The sequence below is a fragment of the Synchiropus splendidus genome, chromosome 7, assembly GCF_027744825.2.
Source record: "Synchiropus splendidus isolate RoL2022-P1 chromosome 7, RoL_Sspl_1.0, whole genome shotgun sequence".
NCBI classification, from domain to species: domain Eukaryota; kingdom Metazoa; phylum Chordata; class Actinopteri; order Syngnathiformes; family Callionymidae; genus Synchiropus; species Synchiropus splendidus.
Genome location: NC_071340.1, coordinates 15,052,265 through 15,078,067, shown reverse-complemented (window position 1 = coordinate 15,078,067; position 25,803 = coordinate 15,052,265). Strand labels below are relative to the sequence as shown.

Below are 25,803 nucleotides of genomic sequence, written 5' to 3'. Positions count from 1 at the left end.
TCAAACTGGAGAATCCTGCCATTCTCTATTTCACTTCGGCTTTTGAGATTGTTTCATCTATTCTCCAGCAGGAGGTAAAGAATAAGTTGGGATTTTTGCGTCATTGATCACATGTTTTTTTGCATCCCACTGGAGAACAACTCTGAGTTGTGATACTTTGCCGTGACCTCTGACCTTTGTGGAGGCTCTTCTGTTCTGTCTTCTGTTTTTCTGGTGTGCTACTTTGTTTAGGCTAGTTGGGTTGCTTAAGTCAGTAGTTCTCTCGTCATTCGTCGCCTAAATAGGCATATAAATGAGTATACAACCAATAATTTTCAAGTTTAAGATTTTTACTGTTGGAGAGAAATTTGAATTTGACAATCCTTCTTGATCAGTCACTGAGTTTGTGGGAAATAGTTTGATCTGTAAACACCTAAGTGACGGAGTCTATGTGCTTTTCCAAACCCATACTTGATTCATAACTGGACCGGGCACCAGTTAGTTAGTGACATTGCTGTCAAATTCTCTTTCACTCTCCTCTTCCCGCCTTCAGCCCTTAATAACTTTACCACCTATAACTTTTTATGTTGTTGTTATTTGACACTGAACCTCACAAAGTTGGTGTTGAGCTTCGAAACCGACAGTGCGCAAATAGTTCACTTAAGCCTCCCGTTTCCGAGTCTGTTATTGCTGTCATTGGAATTCGACATACACATTGGAATAAATCTCCTCAGGGTCAGTTTATGTTATCTATAGAATCAAAAGCCATCATAAAGCACAAAACATTACCTTTACACTGGTACATCTGTTACGATGATCTTCCCAAATCCTACTGTAGTGGGACTGAATGAGACATTTGAACGGTGCGTAGGTTTACCTGGGCGTTTATGACATTTATATTTGGTTTTGGTAAATCCTTTGTAACAGCTTTTATAATAACAACTTGTATTATTTGGTTTTCTCTGAGATTATGGACTTCTAAGGTTTTTTGTTTTCATTCAACATATTTGTTGCTTTATGTTCCTGACGCGTGTAATCTGAAATATATATAAAACAAATGGGTTTAAAAAACAGTACAATGTACAATTAGTCGTCTTTAGCTGTAATTACATTGCTTTGCCTTGTTTTGAGTGGCACATTACCATTTTAAGGAAGTATATAACAACAAGCAGATCATAACTAACTATTTTTAGTTTTCAGTTTAGCTTGAATTTCAGAACTGGAGACACAATTTTCATAAAGATGTATGTGAAGTTGGAGGCTTCAGATGAAGAGTATTAAATGGTATCCTCAGTCAAATTATTGCCACAAATATAGCCGTAATGATTTGTGAAATATCATTTGAGTGCCCAGAATAAGCAGAATGTGGGCTGAACTAAGCGTGTGGGTTTGTGACCCCGGGTGTGTATGTTCTAGGACTTGGTCAGGTGCCCGGCATCACACTCCTGCCAGTTCGACAGTTTTTCGGCTGGAAAAAAAACCCAGCACATTCTTTGGATTTGGTATATTGTTGCTATATTTTTTTTACATCTTACTTGTTTCCATTTAGCTACATGCGGGGAAATGGGAAGGGTCAATCCCACGTTTGAGGTTGGATTCCTTTTAATCGACCCAACTGTTGCTTCAGGCTTCAATTATCTTCCTCCCAATGCTTCTAAGTAGCCTGAATTTCATGCAATGTGTCGTTATTAAATGTGTCCAAGAGCAAAATGTGCAACTTCTATTTCAGTGTAAAAGTAGAGAATCGATTACTTGGCTCACTAATATTTTTTTCTTTTTTTTTTTTTTTTTTTACAGCTGCGCTTTGATTTACTCTGATTCCTTTTGACACTTTCCACATCCCAAGAGAGTTTTTCATATTCCAAAAGTCACAAACTCTTTTGATACACATTTTGAGCCGTGTTTGACAACAGGATTTTTCCCACTCTCCAAATATGAGTCCTGCAACATAAAAATCTCACCCTCAACTGAATGCATTCTGAGCTACCTTCGGTGAAGTGGCAAGAATGAGCTAAAGGCAAAAGTTATTATGAGCCATTCTCAGGCAGCCGTGATGTGGAATTTCACCTGAGGTTTGCTAGGTGTATATATTCCAGCACAGATCACTTCCACGCTGCTCTATCTTCTTCCTCCAAGCTGACTGTTGATTCTGACAGTACCAATAGCAGACCCTACTTCTCCAGCAAAACAGACACAAAAGCATCCACCCTTTGCTCTTCTCTTCGCGGAGACTCCGCCGCAGGGGCAGCAAGTGAGAGAGTGAGAGAGCCAGCAGATAAAACGTGCAGCGATAATGAAGGCAGTGATGGCCCGGGTCTGTGTATTTATTTCTGGGGCTGAGCAGGGCGCACAGCCCCGCCGGCACACTGCTGCCAAAGCTGAGCCCCAGTGTAGATGGCTTCAGCGCAGAAGAGGATGCTCTGTTTGGAGGGATATTGATTTCCTCTGCGATCTGTGTGTATTTTTGGGAGGCCTGTGTGCCAGGATGGCCTCTGCCCCGTGACTCACTGATAGAGACTGCTGCTTGAGCGTCGGCCTCAGGCTCAGCAGGGCCTCTAAGGAATATTGCTGCTCCCCCCCCCCCTCTCTGTGGGAAGGGGCAGAGGGTAGAGGGCACCAGCATGCTTAAGCAAATCTGCCGCTGTTGTTCTCCCTCCTCGCTCCATTCTCTCACCTTGGAAGCAGCGGCACCGCTCCAGTCGGGAGAGGAGGGAGGGGGGTGTGAATATGTAAAACAAAGAAAATGTGAATTTCTCAGTACTTGTGTGTTATTGGCTCCCTGGTTTTCCCTTAAACTGTGTTGCGCTCTGAAATGTGTCCGCGGACAGGAGTGAGGATTTCTGTACGTTCACGAAGCTTCGCTTCTGACCGGCTGTCCGGGAGTTTGGTAATGTTCACATGCCGCTGTCATCTGGCTAATTTTCCATCACTGCTCTGTTCTCTCTCTCGCTCTCTGTTGCCTGGATGAGCATCCTGTCGCGCTCGCAGCTTCAGTCAATTTAAATCTGCATTGTAAATGATGCCGCAAACTTTATTAATTGTGCTGCAACTTCTGTCGATGAGACCTTGTGCTGGGGCTGGAGGCCTTGAGATTAGCTCATTTACTTCAGTTTAACCCCCCACCACCAGCTCTCCTCTACCCCACTCTCCTCCCTCCCCTCCCCTGTCATTTCTGGTAACCAGAAGGAGAATGTAGGAAAATATAAACTGTTATTGTTAAAATGTTTGTTTGCAAAGAACTTTCATCTTGTACAGCAGCCCACCCTCCACAGGATTTGAAATCATACGGGCTTTGCTTTCATGTCCGTCCCCTGACAGTTTCATTCTTTTGTATTTCAATCTTGATGAATATTCAGGGGTTTCTCCTCAGGGTTTGTGTAAAATAATGGAGTCAAAGTCACAAAAGTTGTTTTTCTTTTGCCCTCCCCTTTCTGCTGTCTTTACTTTTTTCTTGATTACTCTGTAAAACTGAATACAGAAGTTAATACCACAACTTTGTTGTACCTTATCGGCAGAAGTGCTAATATTCTTTCATTTGGTTTTGTTGCAGGTGAACCAGATCCAAAAAACCGTCATCGAACCTTTGAAAAAGTGAGTACAATACTTTCGATTTCTTTTTTTTTTTTTGTGAGATGCAAACACTTGACAGCAAAACTTACTTTATGTTCATCAATATCCATGTTATAAACAAATAAGCAGCTTCAGAGAGAAGTGAAAGCATGTGTCAAACAAAAACAAAATGACTTTCACTGAATTGACAGAAAAAAAAAGCAATGCACTGTGTTTAGCACAACAAGCAAAGCGTGTTTAATATTGGCAGAGGACCAGGGTTGCCACTTGTTCCCTGAAGTCCACAACCACCCCATTTTGAATGGGTAAATGATGCGTCCGGTACAGGACGTGATTTGTCCCCTCTGTGCAGTGTCCTGGCAGTAGCACGCTGCTGTCCGCTCTGTTTCACTCTGATGTAGTGAACATGAAACCTGTCCTGAAACTCTGACATACATACAACAACTAAAATTGAGTTCTAACATTTGACATTTATGGTACAAATTGCATATTTTTTTAGTTTTTAATATTGAATCTATCTAAAGTTTCTATTGTAGTTCTGATAAATGTCACAAAGCAGAGACCTGGATCCATTCTACTTTTTTTGGCATTGGTATGTTTTCCAAGTGCTTATGTGGGTGTCCTCTAGTTACACCAGTTTCCTCCCACGGCCCAAAAACATAGGTGAATTAGGTGTTATTTGGTCACACTTTAGATTTCATAACATATATGAGCATAATAAAATGAGTTGTAATATGAGTGTTAAGTATTACAAAGTGCTTATTTGCGTCTTCTAAAGCCAGACTGTGTTTTTGCCCTGCAATGGTCGCAGAAAGTTCAATCTAAACAACACCATAATTACTGGTTATAGAGAGTAAATCAACAAGTTATTCGCTTATTAGTGGTTAAAGTGGTCATCAGTGACGGGCTGGTGATCTAGCCATGGTGTCTTCCTCCTGTTGTTTAACAGGAGGAAGACCTTCTCTTGGACATGGACTTCTCTCATGTCCAAGAGAAGGAAATGTTGAATTGATGAATATAGTAATGATAAACTGCTCAGTCACCAGTCTAATAGTATTAGTATACTTTTACTATGTCAAAGTAAGTTCTGTTAAATCTCCTGACATAAAGTCAGGAGATTTAACAGAACGGTGTCAAGTTGTCTAAAAGATCTTTTTACATTTCATTTTTTTAGTCGTGAAGTTGTGCAGTCATGATTCTAGATCCATTTTAACTCCTAAGCCTTTTTAGTTAATGCTCACTTGTAAATCAGTGGGTGGGGTTTTGTACGCACAGCAATATTTCAGCACCGTGTCAGCAGCTTTTTGTGGCTTTATTTCCCCACTGCATTAAATCCATCGCACTCCAGGCAGACTCAGTCCAGTGGCCTTTAACATCTTCATGACGTGACCTTGCTGTGCTCTTCACGTTACTGTGGTATGAGTGAGGAAGCATGAGAGGCCTGAAGTGTAGAAATACACGTCGTAAAACTCAATTCTGGAGTGTGGTGGAAGTTTTTTTTTTTTTTTTTCTGGAAGAAAGTTTGTATGGTTCTTGTTCCTAATTCTCGCCCCCATTCAAGCAGGGAGTGAGCGCGCTTCCATTCTTTCCGACACACACACACACATGCAAAGCAGAGGCACTGAAGGGAGTGGCTGGACAATCCCACTCATCTTCCGGAGGGCTTGTTAAGGATTTGCTTCCTCCAGCTGACTCCTCCCAGGATGTTAAAACATGTGCTGTGAAAGAAAACATCTGCATATCATATTGATAGTGGATCACTCTGAACTTTCTCCTTTGAGAGCCTGCTTGTTAGATTTGACTAAATAGGTGTGCGTCAAAGATGTGCACTCCAGGTCAGTACGTGTGTGAGTGAAGGTCTTCCCTCCCTGTTTGCCCTGGTGGCAGTGCAGCGACCGGATGGAATGGTTCTAATTTCCTCTTCCTGGTGGGCGGCAGACGGACGTGTGGGCAGGCTCAGATTATGGCAGAAGGCCCAGCTTCCTGGGCCCAGAGTTGTGGATTGTCTGAGGAGGAGAACAGGACAGTCCACGCTCCCACAAACGCATAGCATTCAGACCATAAAGTTCAGGCATTTATGTGACACTGGAATAGAGCAGCAACTTTCTTATGAGCATATTTTTACTTAGAATACTCTCCTCTAAAACCATGTCTTTGTCATTGTAGCTTCTATAGAAACAGGAGAGACAAAAAAGGGCCCATTAAGATTCCATTAGTCCACCGCTAATGAACATTATCACTGTTTGTTTGTGATCTTGTCTTGAATTAGCCAAGAGTTGAAAAGGTGACTGTTAATGGAAGACCAATGGTGTGTGTATGTGTGTGTGCGCACCGCACGTCTGTGACAGTAAAACAAACAAAAAAGCTTCACCCCCTGCCTCCACTTCACTCATGTTTATCTTTCATTGACCAGATCTTAATTCCACCCAGTGCCTGAATGGCCATGTTGGTGCTGTATCAGGGCTTGGCTTGTTTGTGATGTGTCCTAACAGCTCATGTTCTGCACTGTTGCTGATGTAGCCCTCCCTAAAATGTGCATGGATAATGGATTGCTCAGAATCTCTGTCTAGCTTCTTCTTAAAGTCCATCATTTAAACTTGATGCATTGTAGATGAATGCACCGTGCTGTTAAGGGTGGGAGACCCTCATTCATTCATTCATTCATTGCTGTCATGTGGACTGCTTGTCATCACGTTGCCCTAGATTAATAAGAAAAAAAATAGTTTGTCTCTGCACCTGGTTACATGGGTCTTGATATGATTCCATACTTAACATGAGCACACATGAAGTGGCAGTCTGGTTGTGAAAAAAACTTTTCACCAGGCGTGGCATTGTTGAATTTACCCACATTGAGACTAATAAAGGACATTGAATCTAGTGTAATCTAATATCCATGGTGCTGCATGTAGTCTTGCTAAATGACTTGACACACATCACACACTGAGATCACCTATTCTCTCAACATTTCACCTGGAGAATCTGAAGCTAGTCAGTCACGATAACACACACACACACACACACACACAAACAGCTCAGGGCATCAGCTTCTGGCTGACTTTTCTGATGTCTATGGTCATTGAGACACCGGTTAACTCTGGCTGCATGACCATACTCTATGTTTTTCTCATCGAGACTAACTGCAAAAACAATGTCCTCTCATCTCAGATAAGCTGATGCTGATATTGAGTCAACCTTGTCTGTAAAATTGAGGAGGTGATTTAATTGTCAATTGAAAATGGTTTTCACAATAGCTCTCTTCACTCGTAGAGCTCAGATTTGAAAAGGGGAGGCTTGTCTTTTTCAGCCAAAGTTGTTGATGATTTTGAAATCATCCGGCATGGATGAATCATTTTAGCTTCTGACTGAAGTAATAAGGTTCGAGGGAGGCACACTTTCTGCTGTTTGCTGGTACTTCATTTCGATTCATTGCTTTATTGCCACTTCATTTGATGTTTTTGTCTCATTGACTCATTTCCCATTGAAGCTGTAATATATTTTAATATTTACATGTTGATTTGTCAGTTCATTTTGCTTTGCTGTGACGCGTTAGTTCTCCGAGTATCTGTAGTGGATGAAGTTTATCTTCAATAGTGATCGGTGTCTTGTGCTCACACTCAAGTTTTCATCGCAGAACAAAGCATGTGTGTTTCTGATGCACACAACAAATCTCTGTTTTGTCCCTTTTCACGTGAACGTGTGGCACCTACAGTGGACGACTGTGCAGCAATGAAACATGAGGAATGTCTGGAGCAGACTTGGTTTTTGGCTGAGAGGTCAGAAAGACCCGTCTGTGGATTGGCAGGGGTTCATAAATGCACTCTTCTAGACAGAAGCTATTTCCATCCAGCCATTTAACCACACCCTGACCTGTCACATGGGCGCGGGTGTGCCCTGGTCCTTCGGCCAGCTCTCAGCGTGTGTACAACTCAGCAGGATGTACTGCAAACGCAGGAGTCGCTGTCCTGCGAAGTTCAGGACCTTGTGGGAAACGTGAACTTCTCAGTCTACTAACAACGTGTCGGTGCGTCCACGTGACCAGTTCCATGTGGGAGTCTTTGAATCTGCTGAGTCACTCTCAGTTTTGGACGCACGCACTCTAATTCCTAATTGTAGCATCAACATATCAGTGTCCATCAGAGAGAGCGGAAGGCGGATTTAATCAGCTTCGTGTCCAGTTCTTCTTCTTCCAGCGCCGGGAGAGCTGCAACACTTGAGTCTCTTGTTCTGCTGACAGTTGCTGTGTGGCGGTGACCCACTAAACGGCACAAAAAGCTGACTGTCTTGTCGTGTCACGAGGAAATTACACCACGCTGTCAGGTGAAGTGTGGCCGTGAGAACGTCACCAGTGCGTCTCTGGCCTGGAGGCCGGCCGGCATGCTGCTGCGTCACCGTCAGCCAATGGGATCCCGCAGAGGGCCGTCATGCCTCCGGGTCAGTTGCATAATCTCTTGGCACTTGAAGTATGCGTACACTGGAGCAGATAGTAGACTTGAGGATCAACATCCACCCCTGCCCTGAACTGGGACAGAGTGGTGTTTTATAAATAGTTGTCAAGCGTGGGCCGCTGGGCTGGGCCCCGTGATGTCACTCCACTGCTCCAAGACCACTCCTTGCTCAACTTCCTGTCGGAAACAATCTTGTCTCAGTCTGAAACCACGTCACTTTCCTCCCTTTTTTTTTCTCTTCAAGCTGATGCAGCTCTTAAGTTGGATTCACCATCGATTCATTGGTCTCAGGGGGAGGGGGGATTTTGTCATCAGAGAGTGGGCCAGGAAAGGGACATAAATAATGACACCCACACGTTTGTGGTTAACAAGACTTGGGGCAGAGGCGTGCAACAAACTCACAGCGATGTGTCCACGCGGCACATCGAAATGACTCATTGAAAAATAAGCACTTTCTCTATTCATGACGGTCATTTCAATGACTGAATAATTTCAGATCCTGTTTTGAAAACACTCGCTGGTCTTTGTTTACAGAGCGACGGGATTTGTTTATCGGTGCTGATGTGGGTCACTTTGCCCTGGTACACATCTGAACTGGGACTTTTATGGCTTCTAATTAAGTCACTGGAGTCAGGAACGTCTGGTGTGACGGTGCTAGTGGTCAAGTTGGGGTACACAAGTCACTTATTTTAGGAGAATGGATGGACACATGGAGAGGTGAAACTGTGGACTTGTTGAAAGAGCAATGTTACGGGTAGATGTACCGGAAGAGGAAGGCAACCACTGAGGTCCAGGGGTGTGGAGCATAGTGCCAGAATACACAGAAGAAGACTTTTAAGAAGTATTAAGAAGTTGTGATTTATCTTTCATATTTATCTCTCGCTAGGTTTTTTTGTATTTCTGACTTTCACCAAACAGGTTTAGGTTTTCTTTTTAGGCTTCACTATTTATCTTCTGTATTCTGGCTGCGCCACTGCAGTCGTGAGCTGTTTCATTCAGTAAAAGTTTAAAAAACATAAGTAGAAAAGCATTGCTTTAATACTCAGTTGTTTCAGCCAGTATCCAAACAGACTAGTCACTGAAGTTTCAGTTTTGGAGTTGAGACAACTTAACACCGTACAGACATGCAGGTTAGAGAAGCTGGTGTTCAGGGTCTTGTCTCTACCCTGTGTGAATGGGTTGGCTTATCTGCTCTCTGTACTGTCCTCATTTCTCCAAAACTTACTTGTCCGCACTTTATAACCTGTGACTGGGGTGAGGGGCCGGCGACCCAAAATAAAACTGTTATTTAGGGGGGAAAAGGAGAAACTAGGGGGAAGGTGTCCCGCTAGCTTAAAATGTAAAATTGGTTTCATTTTATATACATTTTATTTTAACATTGTCAATACAAATCAGCACAGCTATCAGTGTAATGTAGTGATATAAGGGACTTAATGATTTACTCACAAGGGAACAAAATACTTTAAAACTAACCATACTTCTTAAAAAAAACTATTTTAACATTGAATGTCACTAAAAAAACCCTAATAAGTAGTGTTTAGAATTTAAATACTGATGAATAATGGGGCAAAAACTGTAAATTGTAGTTTTGCTCTGACCCCGTGCCATACTTGGCCCACATCAGTGCGACTGCGCCAAAGTAGTAGCCTGCACAGAACATGGTCTCATAAAGCACAGCACTCTTCCCTTCATCACCTCCTGTTTGGGCTGTTTCCTGTCTGTAAATAAACATTTTTGGCCTCCAACTGTGTTTGGCCCTTGGAAGGATTTGGGGTTGGGTGACCCCTGCCAACTACGTAGAGAGCAGAACAGTTAACATCCACCTCTTAAATGACCTCCAGGTTCTGAATAAATCAAGAAGAGCTGCTGAATTTACCAGTTGCAGCTGGCCGTGCGGCACCGACTCCCTTCTGAATTCGCAAAGTGCAAAACATGGAGATGAAATTTTTTAGCAGTAAATATCCGTTTGACATATTCTGATCTTTGTTTAATCAGGCCCTCAATATCCAAATGTATTTGTTCTGTGGTTTTCTGGCTCCCATTAGATGCACCAACAGAGTCAGCGCAACATATCCCAGGATGAATCTCAGACTCCTGTTGCTAAGTTACAGACCAGTGTTTCCCTATTTTTAGTGCTGAAGACAAGGATTTGGGTTGCAAGAGTACATTTTCATCAGGAATATGATAATTGTCACCAAATGGATTGTTTGGTACGACAGTAATTAGATAATGGAGAGCAGGAAGCGCGATGCAGATCCGTCCGCTGGGATTTAGGCTTCCACGGCAAGATGCTCTGCCGAGGAATGTTCCTCATTGGGCTCTGCGTTTATCCCTGCCTTCCTCAGAGGTGTTTACGTTGTCGGCGCTTGTGTCTCCCAGGTACGGCGGCGTCTTTCCCAGCCTCAACATGGCGGTGAAGCGGCGGGAACAGGTTCTGCAGGACTACAAGCGCCTGCAGTCCAAAGTGGAGAAGTACGAAGAGAAGGACAAAACGGGGCCCGTGATGGTCAAACTGCATCAGGTACTTGGACCCGGAAGAGCCGGCGGTGCCCGCTCGGTGCCGGCCGTGCGGTGTGGAACACAAGAAGTGGAATAAAAAACGGCACAAATGCTGACTGGATGTGAACAAAAATAGTTGAGCACATGCATATACTGTACATGTGCGCTGCCTCGCCCACGCAAGCTAGCAGCCTCTAAAGTAGTGCCTTTTCAAACAGCCACTACTGCACATCCACAGGCACGTAATTGAGAATTGTCGACACACACACACACACACACACACACACACACACACACCAGGAGGCCATGACAGCAGTGCACACATTCACAGATAGCATTGCAGCGTTGCCTATGCTGTTGCCTCTAACACATCCTCACATGGCGAACCGCCCACTCACTTTTAGAAAAGCCGCGTCAGGGGAACAAAGCCTTGAAGAGGCCCCTGCATCCGCGGCCCCTTCAATCCCGCCGCACTTAAAGAAATGATCCTGACAAAACACCGCTGCGTCGTCTCAACTAGCATAAAGAGCAACGAGTGAGCCGCGCAGATAAACAATATGTCCCCCCCATCCCCGCCTTAATAAGAACTCTCACACATTCATTGTGCCTTCTCTAACTCTTGCCTCCAGTGGACTACCCACTTACACACACACACACACACACAGAGAGAGTCCACTCTCAGCCAAGTCTGCCCACATTACCCACTCCTCCTCGCTGCAGTCGTGATTACAGCAGCAGCACTTCTCCGTGGGAATTAGACGAATATTTCTGTGAACAATAGGCAAAAAGGACACCCGTTGTTTTTCCACGCCCCAAATAAAAGAGTCTGATGAAGGCCGCACATGCCGAGCGCTGAACTCCAGTGGCCTGATCTGGTGTGTTTCCCCTCACCGCAGGCCAGAGAGGAGCTGCGGCCGGTCAGGGAGGATTTCGAGGCCAAAAACAAGCAGCTGCTGGACGAGATGCCAAAGTTCTACCACAGCCGCATCGACTACTTCCAACCCAGCTTTGAGGCTCTCATCCGGGCGCAGGTTAGTGATCCAGCTGCTGGAGTGCAGTGAGACTCACACACACACACACACACACACACACACACGCCCTCTGACTGCCGGATCCTGATGGAAGGTCCCCACAAGTCAGTTGATTAACCCCAGGTGTCAGCCCACACTGCTGGATCTGCTCCAGGGAAGAGTCTTGTGTCTCCACTTGTCCTCAACGTCTGCTCCCAGCCCACAGCTCTGAAGCAGCTGGACGTCTTGTCTCAGCCCCCACCCCCCGTCACTGCTTCCTGATGGTGGGACGGTGGCGTCGCACTCCTCTGTTAACTAGATTAACTGTCGACTGAGAAATGAGCTTCAGCCAGAACTGGTTCTGTTGGGTAGGTCGCAGAAGAGAACCTGTCTCCCCTGGTGCACACGCTCAGGTGACGTTGCCAGTTTCAGCACAGGTGGGGGAGGAAGTCCCTTGACTTCTAACCCTGGAGAAGCATCTGCAGTTCCACTTTTCTCCGCTAGTTAGCTCCGAATTCATTTCATTTTTTTATCCAATTTTCTCAAATTTGTGTTTAGAAGGAAAAGTAATTGTTATGTCAGCGAAGTTGGAAGCTATTTTTTTCTGTTTTTAATTCTCTCTAAAGAAAACTCTGACAAGAGAGCAAAGGGCTTTGTCAGAGTAGTCAGCCAGCCAGCGTGAAGTGTAAGTGCCTTTTTATTCTCTAAATGATCTTCTTTGTGTTGAAACGTGTTTAAATAAAGATGAACCGCTTCATTTACCGTTTCACCTTCCTCGGGCTAAAGGTGTCTCGGTGTGCGCAGTCTGCATTTCGGTGTGCTACCTTTATTCATGAGGCTCACGCTCACAGATGCTCGCACACACACACTCACACGTGGGAGGTGGTTGGACTCCTCCTTCAGTCCGGCTGCTTGTGCCGGTCCAGCCGCCGCTCACCTCCCAACAGGAGGCGAACACAGAGCCTTTGTTCACGCCTCACTATCTTCTGACCTGTCCACCTGGACTGGTGTGAGCCACTTGACCTCTTCTTTAGCTCGGCCCAAATCTGCTTTCTCCTGCTGCTCTCCGCTCTCCACCTCGGTTCTCTGACTCTGATGCTCAAACGCAAGTGAAATATTCATGGTGCTTAAGGTCACCAGGTCAAGCAAGTGGTGCTGTGCAGCCTTCCTGCTTGCATATGCAGCAGCAGGGGTTCATGGCGGAGGTCGTGTCCATCCAACCCTCTGCAGCCAGAGTCTGCTGTCTGACTTGTAGGTGGTCACTCCGCGTCTGGTCCTCGCGGTGACTCAACTAATTGTTAGCGAGTGTACGTTATCATCACATTTCCGACTGACCTGTCAACAAGCGCCTCTGGGAGGAGGCCCAGGGCATCCGCTGTACCCCCACAACAACAGTAACCCAAAACTCCCAGCCCACTCGTGTGGTTTTGGTGGCAAACGTCTGTGTAAACAATTCAAACCTTTTTTTTTTTTTCCTTCCTCACAAGTTTGATGGACTGAACTTGTGTCTGACTCCCTCAGAGAGGAGTCTTCCTCCAGCGTCTTGGTGGTCTCTCTGTGGCGGCTCACAGTGGGACGCAGCAACGATGCCCCCTTAAGTGTTGCTGGTGCAAACGGCAGCGCCGGAATAAATATTGAAACCTGTGTGTGTGTGTGGGTTTGAAGGGGATGCGTTTCCCAGTACTTTCTTCTCCTGTCTGCTCTTTTGGAGTCTTGTAATGTGATTAAAGTCTATTAATCATCAAAGAGTCTCTCTGGGGAGCCTGACTCATGAACCAGGGGGGAAGCAGGGGCGGGAGGTGTCAGGAAAGCTTTCAGTGAACACTTGCCGTCTCTTGTTGAGACTGGGAGGAAGAGGCTGGGTCACTGCCCACAGACGCGCTGCTTTTTGGGGGCTTGGTGGGAGTTGTTTGGTAGCGCTGGGCTCCCTTGACTCCCCGGGAGTCACTTCTCATTAGAGGGGTTTGACAAGAGTGACTGCGGGAAGAAGAGGGTTTGAGTTGGAGGACGGATGAATTGGAGAGAAGCGTGTTCAAGCTAAACCTGATGTCTCCGTGTTCCTGCTGGAACATGTCGTGGCGGAGCATCTGCACACGTGCAGTGTCTCTCTTCAACACACACACAAATCCAGTTACAAATTCTGGCTAACACAATTCAGTTTTTTGCCTTCCTGCTTCTACCTCTCTCGCTCAACACGTCCTGCACACACAGCTCATGGTCCTGCACTGATCCGATCTTTCATGACCCCAGTGCCAAGGTCAGCCATTTGACCCCTCACTAATAATAAAAATTTCTCCCCAAAGCGAGAACTGAGGATGTTTTAGTGAGTCATTATTATTCTTTTTGTCTCCTCCAGGTTGTGTATTTCACAGAAATGCACAAGACTTTCAGCGAACTGACCGATCAGATCGACCAGGCCGGTTTGACCGACGAGCAGCGGGAGAAGGAGACGGAGGCCAAGCTCAACGAGCTGCGATCCCTGTCCATCGTGGCAGACGACTGAGCAGCGTAAGCCTCGACCTCCCTGAACTTGTTTCTTCAACCCTGTCGGTGAAGCACCGCCGCAGTAGAAGCCATCGGCTCAGCGCTTCACGACAGCTCCGGACACTTACTGCTGAGGGAGTCGAGAACTATTTATAACGGTAGGATGTTTGTGTTTCACGGCAGCAATTGTGGTTTCGTCCACAGAAGTGGATCTCTGTTTTAGATTCTATCTGGAACCCAAAATTTTGGCCTTTTATTCGTCTCATGTGCCATTTTGTTAAAAACAAGTGCTGGTGCTCCCTCTAGTGGCTCATACTGGTAACGACAGCGTTAAATTCTCCCCCATTGTTCTATTGTGACTGTAAGTTGTGTTCTTCCTCTTTTTAGATTTTCATGGCCTTTTTTTTATTTTATTTTTTTTAATTCACACTTTGGACCAAATCAAACAGCTATTGCACTGGTGTCACTTCAGCTCCACAGTCTGGTCCTGGTTCACAGACTCAGACACTGAGTCAGATGTTTTACACATAATTCTTTTTTTTTATTATTGTTATGAAGGTTTTAGCAGTGGATTTTAACTTAATGTAATTTGCAGTTTTGTTTTTTGTCTATAATCAACTGTGGAAGAATAAATATGACAAATGTCGTTAATGGGTTTTTATTGGGTCGATCCAAAACCAACACCATTAAATTAACAAAGCTCTCCGTGCTAATAGGTTCAGGTTATTGACAACATCTGCCTTGGACTTCTGCGCTCTCCGTCTTCTCTACGGCCAAATGAACCTTTGTTCTGACGCGGGAAGATGAGAAGTAAACTTGTGTTACATCGCAGCTGTTAGTAAACCGTTGCTTTGCTTTAGTGGGAAGGAGGATGCGTTGTGTTTTGGGTGAAGGCGCCACTGGAGACTCAGTTTCGCTTAATACAAATGTACAATGTTGTTTAAAAGAAATGCAGCAGCTACTTCCTGATGGTGCGTTCAAGTGCTCCTCGGACATCTGGAATTCCTCCAATCACATGGTCTACTGAAGAACACCATCATTTACGATCACTGCAGCAGCCCGTGAACGTACCATGGTGGTTTCTGCTGATAGTAGAAAGTGTCTTCTTTTGTTAGGTCTTTATCGACATTGAATAGCCGTGTTTGAGATTATTTCCAAGTTTCTTTGCTCCAGTGAAGGCATCGCACGGCTGCTCACGCCGTCGTCTTGTACATCCTGTCGATCTGCGGCTGGAAGACTCGGCGGATGTCGGCGCGTCTGCTCTTCAGGGTCGGGGTCAGGAGGCCGTTGGCGACGCTGAAGGTCTCTGGGTGCAGGTGTAAGTCCTTCACCTGAGAGGGAGACAGGGGCACAGTCAGAGGTGCCGTCACTACCCGTAGCGAAACGAACCCGCCTCACTTGCTCGAAGGACTTCAGTCCGGCTGCCTTCCCGACAGCTCTCATGTCCTCCAACACCACCTTCTTCACATCCTGGAGGCAGAAAACAGCTCATTCACTCTGCTGCCATTTAAGGAGTTGCAGTTGTGAACGACGTACAGGGTTTTCACAGAGCTCTTCATGTGAGCCCATAAAGCCTCGATCCTTCGCCCAGTCCACAAAGACTTCTGGATCAGGGACCACGATTCCTATGAGGTACGACTGAAGAGCAAATCCATAAGTCAGCTGAGGCAACACTGAGAGAATTTGTGGAGGGGTGGGGCCATCCAACCTGTAGACTGTCTCCGTGGACGAACACCTGCAGCACCGGCACACAACGCATGTAGACGTTTTCGATCTTCTCTGGCGCGATGTACTCGCCCTGCGACAGCTTGAAGATGTGCTTCTTCCTGTCCACGATGCGCAGGGTCCCGTTCTGTGTGGAGGAAACTGTTACACCACTGTCCCATCAACGTCTGAGGAGCTGGACATACCGGAAGCCACTGTCCCACGTCGCCGCTGTGCAGCCAGCCGTCGCTGTCCAGAGCCTCGGCTGTCCTCTCGGGGTCCTTCAGGTAGCCCCGGAACACACTGGGGCCCCTCATGCAGATCTAGCAGGCAATGAAACACCTGCTGAGCAGACGTTTTCTCCATGCGCTGCCTCAGCATCTTTTGGTTCCTCACCTCTCCCACTCCGTGTTTGGCGTAGTAGTTCATGTCTGGAATATCCACCAGCTTCACCATGGCGCAGGGCAGAGGGGCACCGACATGACCTGACACAGACGCGCACGTAAGGACACTGTTTGGAGACTGGGTTGTGGGTCTGACCGGGTCCGACCTGCAGTCCAGTCGCCCGGCATGGAGAAGGTGCAGCCAGCGGTGCACTCGGTCTGACCGTAGCCCTCAAAGATGAGACACCCCAGAGTGGCTCTGAGGAAGGAGAGGACGGTGGGAGAGATGGGAGCTGACGCCGTGAGGGCGAAGCGGAGGTTCCCTCCGAGGTTGGCCTGAAAGACCAATGAAGAGTTGCTGATGTTCTTGAGCGACCCTGTGTGACCCTTCGACGCACCTGGATGCGGTTGAAGACCAGTTTGTCCCATAGACTGTTGTTCCTCACGACCCCGCTGCTCAGCTCCGCCTGCTTCCTCCTCACCGCGTATCGGAGCAGCGCCCGCTTCAGCGGCGACGTCACAGAGCCCAGGATCTGCACAGAACCAGCCGGGGTCTGTTGGTGGACCTCGGACCTGACGCTCCTCCACTCACCTTGTCGTAGATGCGGTTGAGCAGTCGAGGCACGACAGGGAAGAAGGTGGGCTTCAGAGTCTTGATGTCGTCCATCAGGAGGGAGATGTCGCCCTGATAGAAGCCCACTCGAGCACCGTGGCAGAACATGGACACCTGAGAGAAGCCCATGAGGGGGCGACCTTTCAATATTCGGTACGTGGTGTTTACTTCAGTCACACAGAGCAGCGACAGAAGAGTTTGTTTTCCCAACAAATTGGTTGTGAATATTCATGGAACATGACTAAGGCTGAGGTCCGATTTCACCAATTTCACGGCGCAAATAGGTGACAAGACTCATGCGAGCACCTGTCTGAAGTTTGCCACAGTTTTTGCAGACCTTCATGTTACCAACCGCTTTTCAGTCCATGTGTTAAGATGGTTAAATATCCCTTATTTAAAATGAAGCTGCAGCTTAACACAGCGTACTCGGGTGGTGGGGTCAGGACTGCAGACCCTCCCACTGAATTACCACTTTTCATCTCCTGTTCAAAGTGCTTTGTTGCTTGGTGTGAGCTGAACCACCTGCAGCTCAATGTGGCAAAGTCCAAAGAACTGGAGGTGGACCTACAGAGGACCAAGTCTTCTGTGACCCCCGTTTCCATCCCAGGGGTCAATGTGGATATGGTTGAGGACTATAAATATCTTGGGGTCCACAACAAACTGGACTGGGCTCGGAACACTGAGGCCCTTTACAAAAAAGGTCAGAGTCGTCTCTACTTCTTGAGGAGGCTCAGGTCCTTCAATGTCTGCGAGACAATGCTATATGAGTCTGTGGTGTCCAGTTTGCTGGGGCAGCAGATGAGCGGTGGCGGACACTAACAGACTCAACAAACTCTTCCGCAGAGCTGGTGATGTGGTGGAGGTGAAACCAGACTCCTTGGAGACGGTTATGGAGAGTAGGATGCTCCTGAAACTAAGGAGCATCCAGGACAACGTCACCCACCCCCTCCATCCACTCCTGGTCCAATAAAGAAGCACATGGACCAACAGACTGAGACGACCCATGAGCGCCACAGGAGCTCCTTTCTTCTTATTTCATTTTATAGTTATATGTTGTGTACAGAGCATGTTACGACCAGTTTTCTGATTCTGAAAGCAACGTGGAAGCTGGAGTCAGATCCATGTGAGAGTGAAGGTCCAGTCAGTTCCTACCTGGATCATCCTCTCGAACATGTGAGCCAGCGGCAGGTAAGAGATGGACACGTCCTCCTGTCGGATCACGAAGGACCCCTGAGAGATGGAGGGGAGAGGGAGGTGAGCGCTCGCCCCATCGAACACCAGCCCTCCTCCGAGACAATAGAGAGCCGAGTCTTTATACCGGAGCAATTAGTTTAAGTAGCTCGCAGCGACGGGGCAATCAAACACTCAATTAATCATAGATTAGACCCAGCGGGGGGGCGGAGGGGGGGCAGATGTGAAGTGAGGTGTGGCTGTTCTCAATTAGACCAGGAGGGGGAAGAGTAGACAGACCTCCAGGATCTTAATGACAGAGGACGTGTTGGAGGCGATGTTGCCGTGGGTGATCATGGCTCCCTTGGGCTTCCCTGGATAAACAAACAAGGACGCTAGGAAGAGCGCTGGTGAGCAGGGGATCATTACGCTGATGGATCAGACGTACCTGTGGTTCCGCTGGTGAAGCACACCACGGCCAGATCCTGCGGCTGCGGCGGCTGCGGCAATAAAACACCCCAGACATGAGCACTGACTTCCTCCGGCTTTCATCCTCGGCTTGTTTACGCGCCGGTGTCGACGGCGTCTAGCGGGTCGCCATGGTCCCGCCGCGCACCAGGGTTATGGGAAATGAAGAACTCACCACAGGATCTTTGATGTTCTGCCGACCCAGATCCTGCAGCCGGGAGACAGAAAGATCTAAATGCCAGTTAAAGCACAACATTGGGAGCAATCCACTGGAGCACGACTACATTCAGGCCTGCATCAGACACTGACCCAGGAAGACAGTTATTATAGTATGTGGAGTACAATGGGGGGATGCGGAGAAAATATTCACAAAAAATACAGTTCCACAGCAGGAATATGTGGCGGTCTCATGTGCGCTACAGTTCTTTCAATGCATGTGTCCAACACCGTGAGCCTCCTTAAGCAGTTGTGTGGTCTCATCTGACTCGAACAGTGTGACTTGCTCACTTGACAACACGTTCATGACTCGTAAAGAGCAGGTGAGGCTTCATGAAACAGGGTCCTGACGTTCAGGGGCCACTAGAGGTCGCTCTCGGGATGTGATGGATTTCAACGGATCAGGAATTGCAGAGATGATGATTGATCCAAGAGCAGAGTCAAAGCTTCATGTTTTCAGCTGAAATCTCTCTACAGTCAGCTGCTCTGTTAGCTCACTGCAAACTGTGGAATGGATCTCGTGTACATTGGTGAGAGGCAAGATACGTGCCTTAGGAAGTCCATTCCACAGTTTGCAGTGAGCTCACAGAGACATCAGCTGAAAACATGTAGCCAGTTAGCATGCGAGAGTTTAGCAGGATGCACCGGAGCTAAAACTCCCTCACTTCAGTCCTGCAATGTGCCGTATTTATGAGTCAGCTGAAACCCTAAGTTGACGTGAATAAAGTGGAGCGAGTCACAAAACGCAGTGTGTGTCCTTAAATGACACAAATACCGCCGATGTTAGATGTCAGAGGTCTATCACACATCACTGTTCAGTGGGAAAATGGATTTATTTAAACAGCAAGAGCGAGTATACAATGTTTTGCTGATGAAATGAAGTAGCATCTTGTATCCATTCATTTTCTACATATGTCTGTCTTGGATTTATTATACGTCGTATGCTCATGTTATACCTTCAAAGTTGAAAATTGGTTTCCTGGATAACGTTTTACTGTTTTCCTTCTTTGGTCTGACACTGACCTCTAGTTGCCTCCTCCAATTCATGCGCAATCCACAATAATGGTGAACAAAACAGCCAACTGAGCTCTGGTATTGGATTGGAGGAATATCGGTATCTGCCGATATCCAGATTCGTAGTATCGGGATTGAACGTGCACCCCTAGTTTCAACAGCGCTCAAGTCATCTTTAAACAGATGGCGCCCCCTACCTACCTCTGAAATTTAGGATCCCAAAACTGAACTAGCAAAACTTGTTAAAGCTTCACTGAACTCACCATCAGCTCCGACAGCTCCAGCACCTCCACCTCGCTGCTCCTCGCTCGCTCCACAAACGCCTGGCTGAAGTCGGTGAACAGAACCAGACAGGAGAGCGTCGGGGTGACGCCGCGCTCCTTGTTCTCCAGGAGGGACGTGGCCTTCTCCTCGCGGTCGCAGATTACCAGAGAGATCTCCGCTGGAATGAAGAGGTCACAGCCTTGTCAGATTTGAAGGTGATGTACGTCAGTGAACTCAACATCAACGTTGATAACCCCAGCAAACATGTCTCCAACTACTAATACATAAATCACAAATGGAGTTACTTTGTGGTTAAAGGACTCACCGAGGTTGATGATGTGGACCATGGCCTCCAGACCCAGAGTGTCGTAGAGAGGAACCACTGCCATGGAGTAGGTGTAGCAGGCCAGCTCTGTGATCATCCACTGTCGCCAGCAGGGGGAGACAAAACTCTACCTTTCATACAGTTGAAGCTCAAAACACCGTTATAGGAAAAAAAACGTTATTCTGCATGACGTTCAGAGGTCAACCAGATGAACAAATAACGGTGATGTATTACACCAGAATAATAAACTATTTATAACTTAACTTGAAATCATTTATAGATTACATGAACATGTTCTAAAGCGACTCAGAAGCCACGAGAGAAAAGTGCCCACCTCTGGTCTGTTCTGTGCAAATATTCCCACAAACTGTGTTGGGTTTGGCTGGCAGCCTTTCGCCAGAAGTCCGGAGCCCAGAACCTGCGCCTGCTCTGCGACCTGTCGGGTTTCAAGCACCATATTAAGTCTGCTGGTCGTACTCCCCAACTCACGTCTGACCTCAGTGTAGGAGATCCACTCGTACGGCTGGCCTGGCTTCCTGTAGCCAAGACATGGACCGTTTCCTGAAACAGTCGGGGTGGACACCCTTTTTATTACATATTAAATGACACTTATCTCAATAACTGTTGGTCAATACAATGCTATCAACGTCAACAGCAAATACAGCTGCATTATTCAAGACCCTCTAACTGGGTATTGAGCTTCATCAAATATGTATCGTCCATCTCTTGGATTCAATTTAAATCTTCTATCAGAGCAGAGTTGACAGCGTCATGTTTCAGTGTTCACCTCCATCTAACATCCTCTGCAGCTGCTGTTTATGAAGAACCAGGGGAAGTTCCTCTTCAACCTGAGCAGTGAGGATGGGTCTAAAGAGCTTGATAGAAAGTAAAACAGCCCAGAGACATGCAGCCCCCCCTGGCCCTGTCACCTGCGATCCTCAGGCCTCTCTGGAACATGTCGTACGCCGTCCTGGTGTCATCGTAGTAGAACTCCAGCAGCGTGTCGTCCTTGAGCAGAGCCGACCGTCGACAGCTTGCCTCGCCCTGAATCCAACAGTCAAAGAGTTGGACATGGAACACAGCGAGTTTGACGGCGACGGAGCCACTCACATTGACGGCAACGGACTGGGCCTTTAGGTCACAGGGGGGTCGCATGGGTCGAGGACGTGTGACCAGCCAGTACACGGTGAGAGACGCCAGAGCCCCTAAACCCAGCAGAGACGAGGAGGACAGGGAGAGCGAGGAAAGCAGGCCGCGGGTGTCTTTAGGTTCTGACAGAACAGGTCCAGAGCTTGAGCCAAGTGATCGTAACCACTCCTGGAGATGCATTCCTGTGAGAGGAGAGAAGACGCGCCAGCTCTTTAGCAACTTCTCACATCCTGAATTACCTCCGCACATGTAGGAACATCTTCACTGCTGCAGGAAACAGCCAGGACAATGTTGTATCTGGGCTCCAACATTGTTTATGTAGCTTCAAACAACACAGTCAAGTCAAAACTGGAACGGGAGGAGAGCCTGGGTCAGACCCAGTTTCATCCAGGCTAACAGCTGTCTCCGGCGGATGTCGTGGATATTAACACTTGAGGCACCGTAACTGAACTGGCACACGCTGTGCCTGAAGGTTGGGATGATAAAACATCTTCTCAGAAAAGCTGTTGCAATCTCCATCACACAAAAGACTAGAATTGAAGTGTTGCCAAGGTGTGGACCCAGCCTCTTCACCATTTCAACACTTCTTTAATGTCACTCTTCTAACAGGAAATGCAGTTGTAAACCAACAGCAGCAACAGTCTGCCATAAGTTCATGTTCAGCACCACATGAGTTCTCCTGGGTGTTTGTTCACAGCTGTAAACAACTAAGTGTTACCACTTTGGTCTTCATGGGTGACAAGCTCGACAAACACGCTGCGTTTCAACTGAGTGGCTTTAGTTTCCAAGCACTCGCGGCCCTTGAGTGGGAACAACGTGAACTAGCGGATCAAAATAATAATAATCGTGAAGAGCACAGGAGAAACTGTCAGGACACAACATCATGAAACATTTCCACAGTTTCAGGCTGAGCTGTTGATGTTGGAAGACAGCCCATCACTGGTTTAATACCCATGTAAAACAATAAAGTGCAATTCTATTCTAGTTTCTGAGTCTCTGAGAAGAAGAGTCATTCATTGCAAAGACAAGAATTCAACGTAACACAGCTCAAGTAACTTCACTTTCCAGTGCAGCTCCTCATGGGAACTAAAACTGGGGGGAGTTTGGATAAAAGGCAGGAGGAAAGTGCGACACTGACTTGGCACTCGGTGCTTCCAAGAGGAGAAAAGAGTGCTGAGGGGGAGCGGTGGAGCGACACCAGGAAGTAGCAACCATTGGCTTCACAGAAGCAGGCGCAGAGGTTACTCTCAGTCATGTCGTGCTGCTCTCCCATTCATGAGCGTCTGGGTGTACAGTCGGGAGATGGGGTGAGAGGGAGGTCCGGAGTAGCCCTCCGTTGCCCGCCTCTCTGATTTACTGTTTACAAGTTTACGCACCAGCAGGAAAGGTACTTACTTCAAAATAGTGGCACCCTCTCACCCTTCACCTACTTTCTCTCTCGGTATGAAATAAAAGAAGGAAAGACAATGGCATCATCTGCCTTGTGAGTCACCTCCACCCCCACATTCATTCACATTTCCGAAGCTTCTCACCTTCCCTCCGGTCCTTTCACTGGACAATAATAAAGAGGCTTTCTCACAAGTGACACATGAAGAAATGATGGGAGGCAGTGAAGAAAGCCTTCTGTGTCCCCCCCCTCCCTGGCCCATTGGCCCCTCCTCTCTCACAGCGGCTATTGTCAGGGACCATTGTGCTCCCAGTTTCCACTCTCTGGAAGACGTGTGACAGAAAACAAGGCGGACAGAGCGACTGAAGCAGATCGATAGACTCTCAATGTTGAGACGACTGTCTCCGACACCTCAGGCACGAAAGGCGGGAGACAAGACCGTGTTGGATCGTCCCTGGATCCACGGGAGACGAGGCAGTAAAAAAACAGCCCCGGGCTGGTTCACAGAGGGACGACACGCCTGTTAGGGCCGCAGGCAGCGGGCATGTAGCGGCAGACGGCCGCGGTCCATGTGGTGACTGACAAATGAGAGGAGTGTGCTCCGAATCAGAACCAACAGGTCCAATACTCCTTTATCCTCCTCTGGAGACCCCTGGTCTGGGGACACCCTGGACAGGTGTCCAGTCTCTCATAAAGCTTAAAGACAGACAGCCACTCACCCACACTCACTAGCTGCCAATTTAGACGCACAGATTGTTTTTAAACTGTGGGAGGAAACCAGAGTGCTCTGAGGAAGGTCAACTTTATTTGTGTCAAATTCTCTCAAAAAGTTGGAAGCGTCAATAAGGAGCTTTCATTTCTAAATTTAGAGGCTGCCACTCGCCAAGTACTGTTCTATTCAGCCCACTGATGAATACATGTCAGCTTAAGGTATTAGTTTGTACAATACTTTGCTTGTTCTGACAAGCCTGCGACTGAAACTGCAACTGCTGCGTAAGACATTTATTTAGAAAGTGCAATTATAAATGGAAAACACTGATCTCACTCCCGCGAGGACGTTTTGTTGAGATATCAAGAAACTTTTGGACTATTCAGGAGGATGTTATGTAGAGATTTTCTGTTAGCTAGAAGGCTGGTTGGGTGGGTCTGTGGCAGTCGGCGACAACAAAGCACCCAGGTGACTCGGTCCAACCAAGGCAGCTAGAAACACCCAAAGCATGAAAAACCTGAATAATAAAAGGCCAAAGGTGAAAGTTCATTGTAAATATGTATCACTGCACTGTGTTTATTCATGTGAGGAAGTGGAAAATCCATGTTTCCTGTTACACAGTTTTACACAGTTACACTAGAACAAACACATTGTCATGGCAGATTTTTTACAGATCTTGAGCCGACTCAAGGCCGAAGCGGATCATGATAAAGGACCTGTCACGATAAAGTAGTCTGATGGCCGATCTACAGAAATACATGGAGGCAGAAGGATGAGGTGGGAGTTCCTGTCCGACAGCTCTGAAATATCAAGATCAGCAAAAATCTGAATGTATCATGTGAAAATACTCATTCACTACAATACATTCAGTCTCCCTATCAGTGACTCACTTTAATGGGGTGCAGGAGCAGAAGCTAGTGCTGGCAACATGGGGCTTGAGATGGAGCATGTCGTGGATATGTCGCCCATGTGTGACGGACTCACCTGCCTTCTATGGTTTAGGGCTGTGGGAACACACATGAACAGGGAGAACAACAGATGCTACACTGAAAGGACGCAGGTTGGTCCAAACCCAGGCCCAGTATCTGCCTCCACTACCTCGCCGGGCAGCCAAAACACTTATTCTGCCGACAGAATAACGCAATTGTTTTCCAGGAACGCAGCGTGAGGAGAGGTGCTCAGTAGCCCTCAGAGAGCTTCTGCTGTGCCGCGGAATGCTGACCTAGAAAACAACAGGGGGTGACACCAGGAGGGGGAGGAGGTCATGCGGGAAGGAGGCAATATCGCAGGGATCATCATCAACAGTTGCAGCAATCTCAGGATGGCTGGACCACCAGGACCAGCAGAGGGAACCAGCTCTGTTCTCAAGTCTGAAGCTCAAATGAAAGAGCTGTTACAAAGACAGGCATCAACTATCAAGTCTCCCTGCAGAACCACACAGTTGCCGTGTATTTGTGCAACAGCCAAGGAAAACAACACCAGCAACCAGGCAGCACCGGGTCCCAGTGCAAAGCACTCGGAACCTCACCAGATATCACAATACCATTAATGTGGGCCACAGATGCGAGAAGACGGATTCCTAAGATACTTTCCAAACACTGTAATTCTGTCCGGAGGAGAAGAGTTTCACTGGTCAGCCGCGCGTAAAAGCCGCCTGGTTTGCGGGAAGAATGTCGAGTGAAAAACGTCGGCTGGGACACAGCGAGGCGCGCGCGACTCCAGTGGGGGGTTACGAGGAAACACGGCTAAAGCAACGTCCCATCAGGACGGAAGGAATGGAAGTTGTGGCATAAAGTGGAAGTTCAGACAAGTCCAGTTACCATGGAAACTGACGGTACGCCGACCGCACACACGAAGATCACGCAAAACATCACCATGACGCCGCGTATTGTTTATCTTTTGCTAACCAGCTAAAGCTAAATGGAGTTAGTTATCTCGCAGTACAACTAAATAGCGAACTTTAGCTGGCAGAAAATCGTATTAAATCAATACACCCACGCTACTAACATTTCGGTCCGCAACAACCTATCTGTACTGTACCGCTAACAATGCCTAAATATATCTATAAATACATCAATATTTTGGGACAGTTGCAGTGAAAGTGTGTGGATGCGGGTTATCGGTGTCACTTCCCTCGACTCGCCATCAATCAAACGCACGCCGCAAACCGAATATTCTCATTCAAGGTTAACAGCAAAACCTTGCTCGAGTTAAACAGACAAGAAAGAGAGTGTTATTACCTAAGTTCGAGGCGTCTTCTCTGAACGGTCGGTGCTCCGAACTAACTTCCAAGAGGATTCAAGTTGTCGAAGCTGACAAATGAGTGCTGCTAGTACATCCGGTCTGAACTTCATAATAAAAGTACCGACGGATATAACTGAAATAAGATTCACAATTATAGAATAATTCATGGC

The 25,803-nt window shown here is 47.1% G+C and overlaps 2 protein-coding genes across 2 annotated transcripts in view; one reads left to right on the top strand and one right to left on the bottom strand.

The window, feature by feature from the left end:
- Positions 1 to 14,627, top strand: part of bin3 (bridging integrator 3) — a 31,805-nt gene extending 17,178 nt beyond the window's left edge. Inside the window, exons 6-9 of the mRNA XM_053871978.1 lie at positions 3,530 to 3,570; positions 10,374 to 10,515; positions 11,390 to 11,524; positions 13,860 to 14,627. Coding sequence (XP_053727953.1) covers positions 3,530 to 3,570; positions 10,374 to 10,515; positions 11,390 to 11,524; positions 13,860 to 14,006 — 465 coding nt within the window. The 3' untranslated portion in view covers positions 14,007 to 14,627. The remainder of the gene's footprint in view (positions 1 to 3,529; positions 3,571 to 10,373; positions 10,516 to 11,389; positions 11,525 to 13,859) is intronic.
- Positions 14,106 to 25,721, bottom strand: acsl2 (acyl-CoA synthetase long chain family member 2). The gene is made up of 20 exons (XM_053871974.1): positions 25,630 to 25,721; positions 21,255 to 21,475; positions 21,074 to 21,188; positions 20,641 to 20,705; positions 20,479 to 20,580; positions 20,145 to 20,244; positions 19,819 to 19,997; positions 18,501 to 18,533; positions 18,306 to 18,357; positions 18,158 to 18,231; positions 17,840 to 17,917; positions 16,667 to 16,801; positions 16,473 to 16,607; positions 16,242 to 16,410; positions 16,088 to 16,176; positions 15,898 to 16,014; positions 15,696 to 15,839; positions 15,524 to 15,625; positions 15,386 to 15,457; positions 14,106 to 15,318 (listed from the first exon to the last, which is right to left on the bottom strand). Exons 2-20 carry the CDS (start codon positions 21,471 to 21,473, stop codon positions 15,181 to 15,183), a joined length of 2,118 nt encoding a protein of 705 aa, XP_053727949.1. The 5' UTR covers positions 21,474 to 21,475; positions 25,630 to 25,721; the 3' UTR covers positions 14,106 to 15,180.
- Positions 25,722 to 25,803: the final 82 nt, after the last annotated feature.